We start from the raw sequence: 8238 nt of genomic DNA, 5'->3' as shown, positions 1-8238 counted from the left end.
TTGTATAGTTAGCAATTACTGTTTTATCCCTTAATTTTACCCAAATTTAGCATGGTATTTATTTGTAATTCATAGTTTTATATCTCTTGGAGAAATATCTTTTATATACTTCTAAATGCACCATGGGGGCTTGGGGTAAAACAGCATTTCGGTACGCTGTATACTGTGTATACTGTTGTATTGACAATAAAGCTCTTGAATCTTCAATCTTCAATCTTGAACTGGGCCTGAGATGACCATCTGAGAGGCCTTATGCTCTCAGTGATATCATACATGCATTGAATACATACAAGCATATTACTATGCCATTAGTCTTGGGGTTTATTTGTATGCTACATATGCTGGCGTCATTGTGTGAAATTGCTTTGGCTATGTTTAACATGAATACCTGTCATTGCTACATATGTCAGACTCAGAGTTAAACTGGAGACAATGAGTCGAGTCTCAATCAGGGACTGTGAAAAATGACCTTTGGTTGGGCTAAATTAAATGGGCTACACAGAGAGATCATTTAATTACATCTGCTCACATTTACTTTATGTCTCCAGCTATTTTCAATTATGGTGGATCAAACTATAATCATTAAACAAAAGTCATGATTTCAAATAAATGATTAAAAACAACCGGGACACTTAAACACTAGTTTTTCCAGGAAGATCTATACTGGTTCTGCATACAAATAAACACTTATTTCCTGTTGCATGTCACTAGTTTCTACCTGTAAATGCACAATCATGTCCCAAAAAGCTTTAACATGAAGCTACTTCCCACTGTTAACAGAGCATTGTTTTACCACAGTTTAGTAAAGTTTAGTAAAGTGCAGCATACATGCAGCATAACACTATATATAAACTGCAAAAGACTGAATATCATCTAAAACCTGTGATTCATGTGTCAAAATCAAGATTTTTGCATCAGCGCATAAGTCTGTGCAGTCAAAATTAAAAATTCCTCTGGCACAGTGCAAACCAGGGGGGTGAAAATGGTTAGCTATTTTGTCACAATGACTCTTGAAGTGTGTTACTCATTGTCTAATTTCCTAAGAGTTTTGTTCTGCAACGTTTCACTGACATTGAACTCCTGCTGTGCCACACTGTTAATTTTCGGAGTATAACAGACTGACATTTTGTAGTAGTTATGAAACGTTGCATTCAAAAGCAAGGTTGGAAAGAATATATATATATTTGCTGTCGTGTGAAAAAGAATGTTTTCACAGGACTCAATGCAATCCTGTGAATAACTAAGGACACTTTTATTGCTTCTTTTAGTGCTGCTAATCAAATACACTCTATGATCATCAGAAAGTGTGAGCATCTTTACAAAAGAAGAAGTTTGAGCACATTCAGCTGTGTGCTAACCCAAAGCCAAGGAGGAAAGAGATCAACAATTACCTTGGAGAAGCAGGAAGGGTTTTTTATTATTATTATTATTATTATTATTATTAACCTTTATTTAACCGGGGAAAAAACTCTTGATATCAAAAATGTCCTGGCCAAGCAGGACAGCAGTGCAATCATAATTTGCATAAATTAATAGCACATACACAAACAAATCCATACAGCAGCTAAGTGTGTATGGATACACGATCCTAAACACACCAACAAATCTAACAAAGAAATCTGAAAAAGAAACAAATCAAGATGTCCCAGACAAAGTCTGGCTGAAGTCCTGTGGTACGACCTTAAGTGAGCTGAGCATAAAGAAAATCTTGATGAACTGAAGCAATATTAAAAATGATGTGGGCCAGAATTCCTCCATAACAATGTGAAAATTGATACAGTCATACAGAAAACAATCATCTCGAGTTATTGATGATAAAGGTGGTTTTACGAGGTATCGAATCACAGGCCGTTCTTAGCTTTTCATAGAAATCCTGTTAAAACTTTTTTTTTACATGGATGTAGACAACAGTCACAGAAAGAAAAAGAAATTGTACACAGCACAGAACAAAATCCTAATGGTCTGCAAGATGTAATGCATGGCTGTCGACACAGAGCACAGGCCTACTGTGTGCAATAGTACATTATAGTAACAAATCAGTGCTGGAAAGTGAGGGTGATCCTGACAGATTTTCATCCACGATCTTTTCTCCTACATCTTCCTTTACACTGTTGTGCTCTGTTTTTACTTTCCTTTACATTGCTATATCATCACATATCTTTATTCTTATGGGCAGGCTGTTGCCCCCATTAAATGTTTATCTTAGCAGCTCCTCTAAGACCACAAATGACTGTAACTCTATAAAAATGCTTTACAGTCTTCATACTCATGACTTCCAATGTGTGTGTTTGGCAGATTTTGACAAAAAAACAGGCTATTCTGAATATGATGACTCACACAATGCGATAGTGCTGCATTAATTTGGACAATTAAAGTACTGAACTGATATAAATGTCTGTTTCGCTCACACAGACATAAGCAGGCTGTAACTCTTCACACTGTAAACAATTGCACAGTCATTTGCCTTTTTATTTATTATGAGCACATGTTTAGGGGGATTTTACGTATTTTGAAAACTTCAGCAGAAATAATCGAAAGCAACTTGAGCAAAATTATATTTAGAAACTTGCAGATGATGTTAGAATCACACAATGCTGTTCGGCCTGCATTACACTGAACGAGAGAATGATGTGTCCTTTGCATTATATGCAAATATAATGGCAGAATAAAGCAGAATGCAGAACCACTTGTTCTTGAAGAGTATTTCTTTGAGTACAATACAATAAAAAACAAAACAGCAGTCAGCTATCATCACAAAATTAATAGTCTGTAATAGCAGCTACTCAGTGTCAGTCAACATATGTAGCACACAATTATTATGGAATTAGAAGGTGAAGAATACACCTACACAGTCCACTAATGTTCTGAGAGAATATGCATTTTTACCACCCTGGTTTATACAGCATCAAAGTAATGTTGTGACTCAGCGGGTGAAATTTCATTTTGCCAGTTAAAACATTTTGGAGGTTAACAGTGTTTTGTTTCAATAATGAACTTTTGTGGAAAGTGCATGTTCAGTACTGAGAAATCTAAAAAGGGCCCAAGAAACGTGCCGAAGCGGCTGAGAGCAAACATAAAAGAAATGGTCTAACATGAACAGAAAGCTTTTCAAATGTCACGTTCTGTACCTTTAATCTGCAACTGCTGTAACAGCCAGCTTGACCTTTTATGGGTTTTGCTGCCGTGGAAGAAAGGAAAGCCTATTTAATGAATGTTTCGTAGATATTTTAGGCTTAGTAGAAAGCGTTTACATGTAAAATGTAAGTTTAAGCTTAATGAGATTATGTTTATAATAAAAAAAAAACACTTTGCAGAAATTAAAGTTCTTAATGATAAGAAAAACAAACAGTAAGACTTTTTCTTGTCATGAATTTTCATTGAAGCTCTCCTATTGGCTTCACTCTTGGTATATATTTGTGGCTCATGCTTTATGCTTAACCTGTAATCCCAAGTGTATCATATTTGTTACATGAGTTTTTGAGAGCTTTACACCATTTTTTATCCCTAACTCCTTCATACGTTTTTGATTGGTTAACATAAACAAACTGTGGGCAATAAATTGCAAATTAAAACTCATATATGCCACTTTTTCTTTAGTTCACTTAAAAAAATAACATTTTCTGGCAATTATTTCATGATTCAGCATTTGCAGGGTTTAAAAATGAAACCTGCATAAGAGCCAAAATGTAAGAAGGTGAGAATGTGCACACTAATAAAGTTGAAGGTAAAACACTTATTTTAAAGTCAGAAGTGGGAAACTGATTTTCCCAAAGGGCCACATGAGAAACTGGGACTGTTGTGGAAGGCCACGCCAATAACAACAACCACAACAGTCCCAGTTTCTCATGTGGCCCTTTGGGAACATTTTAAACATCATGAACTAGAAAGTCGAACCCATTTCAGTGTGGAGTATACGAGTGTATACTTCCACTTTCTGGTTAAAATGTAGGTTAACTTTTCAAGTAGCATAGGGTATGTTACAGAACAGCTCCCAAACATGTCTACAAATAAACTGAAGGCGCTTATAAGTTCAGACCATAACAGATTTAAAGTGTCAAATAGTCAGCACTGTAAAATACAAAATTAAAATAAAATATTTCCCACTTCCATTTTAAATAAGTTCCACAATGATAAATGAATCCATTCACTGCCTGTCCGTATCTCTGCCCTGCACACTTGGCCCATGTAAATCTGTTCGTTACGTGAGGATCCTATTAAGTTCCACAGTGTTATTCCATTATTGTTATCTCCTTCCGACTGTTAACAGCAAAAGCTAGGTGATGATGTGACATGTATTTTTTCCATTTGTACCGTTGCCTTGGCCTTGATAGGAGTGTAAGCATGCCAGTGTCAAAAAAGGGAAGTGGGAGGGTTCAGAGGGCAGCAGGGAACCTGATGGTAGACTTGTCATTAGGACAAGCTGGCGCTCGAGACCAGGAATCTGACACCACCTTCTCACAAATGCTACCACTTGGAGTGGCGTCTCATCCTGAGTGATGGCCTACAAGACTCCAGGCTCTGACACCTCTTTATCACTCTGGTATGGAAGCGGGCAGAGTGAGGCCCGCCAGGCATGTGGCGCTAGAGGGACGGGGATTACGGCTGACTGATGGGGAGTGCGGTGATTACCTGACAATGAAATATGTTGCACAAGCTCAAAAACTGCTCAGTGAACATATTTGTTTTCAGATATTTTATTTTTTTTTCCCAACCGTATTAGCATTTATGTCGAAAGCCAAAAAGCAAGATATGAATGGCTGCTATAAAGCATGATTTCACAGCAGTCGACTGCAAGATTAAGCACGAGAAATAACATTTTTCAGACAAGAAGCCCCCGAAGAGCTCCAACACACCGTAAAATCCTCTCCTGGTCAAAAGCCATCGAAAATACATTTTCTGCAAGTATGGCAAGCAAATAGGAGAAAAAATGTCACAGTCTTTAAATCATCTGGCTGGCTCCAACATGCCACAGGGCAAAGAAGCAAATTATGTCATTTAGAAATTTGTGGCTGAATATCTCAATATAAAGCATTTCAGCAGGATTGTTATTCAAATAACACATAAGGCTTTTCATAATTTAAAAAAACACACATTACAGTTTATGTAGTGCATAAAATATGTATAAATTATTGAAATAAATATAGATATTGAAGGAAATGTGGAGACTTATAGAGGAAGTTTTTTGTTTAATTTCTCTCAGAATCCCAAAATATTCAGAAGGTTATTGCTGTTGTCTGCATTATTTAGCTTTTTGGCTTACTCCTCATGATGTGGCATGAGACGGGAACAACATTTATACTTTGATTTTCAGATGTTTGCTGTCAGACAATCGTTTCCTCTCTCTTGTTTCGACTACAGTAATAGATCATTGTGGTTAATAAGATTTGCAGCATTATATCGAAAGGCTTATAGTCTACATTAATATAAGGATTATTGATTTATCTTTATACAATTGCAAATTTACATCACGTGTTCATTTCTAATTTACAACTAAGTCCTGACCTGTGCTTTTTACACACCAATGCATAAGATCATAGATAGATAGATAGATAGATAGATAGATAGATAGATAGATAGATAGATAGATAGATAGATAGATAGATAGATAGATAGATAGATAGATAGAGATGTTTCTAAGATGATGACTTTTAGATCCATCACAACACAGTCTTAGTAATAAGTAATATTCTGAGGACTATCTGCAGCCACACTCTGCCACCACCATTCCCTCATACTTGTGGTTGAAAGTGATCGCCCCATTATCGTGATAAAGTAGTGAGATTGGCTCCAACTTCGTGGGCACACAGCAGGCACGCGGTGCTCTATCTGGACTCTTAATGCTCAGCAGAGTCTGCACTATGGCATGTTTGGTGGGGGAGACCTCAGAAGTCATAGGCGGGTTGCATACGCCGTTGCACTTGTACGCTTCATAGCCCAGAGGCTGGATGATCCATGAATCCCAGCCAATGTCTTTAAAATCCACAAAGAGAGGTGTTCTTTTGCATGACTCGCTCTTAACATTGCGACGGATTCGAGGAGGTGCGTCATAGATAAGGTTGGACTGCGGTTGCATGAGAGACTGTTGGTTCAGCTCGTCCTGTTTAGCATGGCCGTTCTTGTGATTAACATGCTCCCAGAAGGGTTCTTGGCCCCTGCCCATGTTCTCAGGAAGGTCATTCTCGTGGTTAATCATTTGGATGAGCTCTTGTTTGTCCTGTTTGTGGTCTCTGCTCTGATCATCTGAGAACACAATCATTATTGTATTGTGTTTCCCGTCCAAGCTCCTGTCAATGTCCACCAAAGTTTCGGCCTCCTCTGTGGCCTCTTGTGTGGCACCTTCATCCTCTGACCCCATACATGCAAGATGAACCTCGAGTCTGTGAGTTGCACACCCTGACTTCCGCCAGAGTGTAACCACATGCGTCAGGTCAAATGACACCCAGCTATTATCTTTTGCATGGATATGCTTTGTCACCAGTTCCTCCAGATCCTTCATCTCCAACACCTCCTCTTTATCCCTCCTTCTCCCTTCTTTCCCCACCTCTTTAGTCCAAACAACTCCCTCATGTACTTTGTAGATTGTCACCTTGCAATCAAAGCCAGCAGACGGTCTTTGGGCCTTCCAGACCAAAGTGAAAAGTCGAAGTTCAGCTAATGTTATTCGCTCGTGGTGGGGCAAGGAGATATTAAACAGCAAGGGATATATCCTTACACCCCTGGGTGTTATACTGTAGGGGGATGAATCTGAAATTAAAGGATGAAAAAGCGTGCTTCAAAACTTTTTGTATGAATGTGCGTGGTCAGACTTATGGCACTCTCACTCATAAATTGTCAGGATGAAATGAAACAATAATAATTCGCATTTATAGTACATCACTTTCCCCTCCATAAGTCAAAACTGTTGAATAATTTAAATTCCTGAACACAACATTAAACGTGACAAGAGTGTGAAGAAAGAAAAAATGTGAGTGGTAATATTTAAATGTTTACAAAACAAAAAGAAGCTTGTACCTTCATTATTGAAGCTGCGCACAATGTTGGCTGACGGCACAGCAGTCCGGTCATTAGCAAATCGGTTGTACAGCTCAAGCATGTACTCTGGCGGCTCTTTGTATGCAGCAATTTGCCGGGTCTGGGGCCTCAGCTTTGTGAGGTTCAGCGTGGACAGAAACTGGCTTAGAAAGTCCTGTGCATCAACCAGTGGATTATCAACCACGACACTACCAAGTGATGCCCTGTGATGGTTCTCAGCGGGGTTGATAGGACTGCTCAAGCTCAGATGAATGATCACCAGAAGGAAGTAGATAAACCCAAGGTTGGAGAAAAGTGAAGTGATCATGGCTGAATGGAGGAAATGCTTAATTCCAAAGAGTAGACATAAGAAAGGAAGATGAGAGCCTTTGGAGAAAACACCTGCAGAAAGTGCAACCTTGTTCCAGAGGTTTCTCTGTTAAAGGCCAACAGGTTGCAGTTGGGGACAAAGGGAAAACAGCTTTGCCCTTGTTGATCTGGTGGTTAGGTTCTGAGGGCAGGGCTGTGCTGACCAATGTGCTGTGCATGTTTGGAGATGTCACTAAAGCATGGGCTGCCCTCCTCTCTCTCTGCACAAGGATCTTATGACATTCAGTCCACTGATATTCTCATTTACATGCAGTGAATTTAGGCAAAAAAAAGTTGTAAAAACAGAGTAGAATGTATCATTTTAAAATCAAATAATCTTCCGTGTGATTTGGGTGGTTTTCCATATTTTTTAACCACAAATTGAATTTTAAATATAGCACATAGGCTTTCATATAACTCATGCAACCCATATTTATACTTGATACTTTAACTTTCATCTCATTATCTCATACATGTCTTGTATTTATTTATTCAAGCTTTACGCCGTGGGTCGGGTGAAACATTTCAATTCGTCATACATTCTGTACGTATTGCAGAATTAAGAGAAAAGTTGTCTTTGACTTTGTGTACTTGCAAAACTAATTAAAAATAAAATATACTGTAAATGACTTCAGTTTTTGTCTTTTAGAGTTTTTCTCAGCACTTCCTGCCTGATGTTGAGACTGATCTCAACATGACTGTGACCCACTAAATGCAGGTAATAGACTACAAATTGACTGATGTATTGACAGTTATTTTTATGGTGTTTTCCTACTGTTATTTTATCTGTGCTGTGATTTTGTTCTTTAAGTCCTTGTAAGGTGTCCTTGAGTGTGGTGAAAGGCACCTATATATAAA

At 38.2% G+C, this 8238-nt stretch overlaps 1 protein-coding gene across 1 annotated transcript; it reads right to left on the bottom strand.

Annotated features, from left to right (window-relative positions):
• Positions 1-4678: 4678 nt before the first annotated feature.
• bmp10l (bone morphogenetic protein 10, like) lies at positions 4679-7547 on the bottom strand. The gene is made up of 2 exons (XM_003453910.5): positions 7012-7547; positions 4679-6744 (listed from the first exon to the last, which is right to left on the bottom strand). The coding sequence occupies exons 1-2, from the start codon at positions 7337-7339 to the stop codon at positions 5696-5698; spliced, it is 1377 nt and encodes a 458-aa protein (XP_003453958.1). The 5' UTR covers positions 7340-7547; the 3' UTR covers positions 4679-5695.
• Positions 7548-8238: the final 691 nt, after the last annotated feature.

The sequence above is a fragment of the Oreochromis niloticus genome, linkage group LG7, assembly GCF_001858045.2.
Source record: "Oreochromis niloticus isolate F11D_XX linkage group LG7, O_niloticus_UMD_NMBU, whole genome shotgun sequence".
Classification (NCBI taxonomy): domain Eukaryota; kingdom Metazoa; phylum Chordata; class Actinopteri; order Cichliformes; family Cichlidae; genus Oreochromis; species Oreochromis niloticus.
Note: the sequence above shows the minus strand (reverse complement) of the source record. Positions and strands in the feature narration are given on the sequence as shown.

Excerpts from the sequence above, each read along its gene's own strand:
- bmp10l (XM_003453910.5), bottom strand. The coding sequence starts at position 7,339 with ATGATCACTTCACTTTTCTCCAACCTTGGGTTTATCTACTTCCTTCTG. Across the intron at positions 6,745-7,011 it reads GCGCAGCTTCAATAATGAAG|ATTCATCCCCCTACAGTATA; the intron begins GTACAAGCTTCT and ends CTTTAATTTCAG.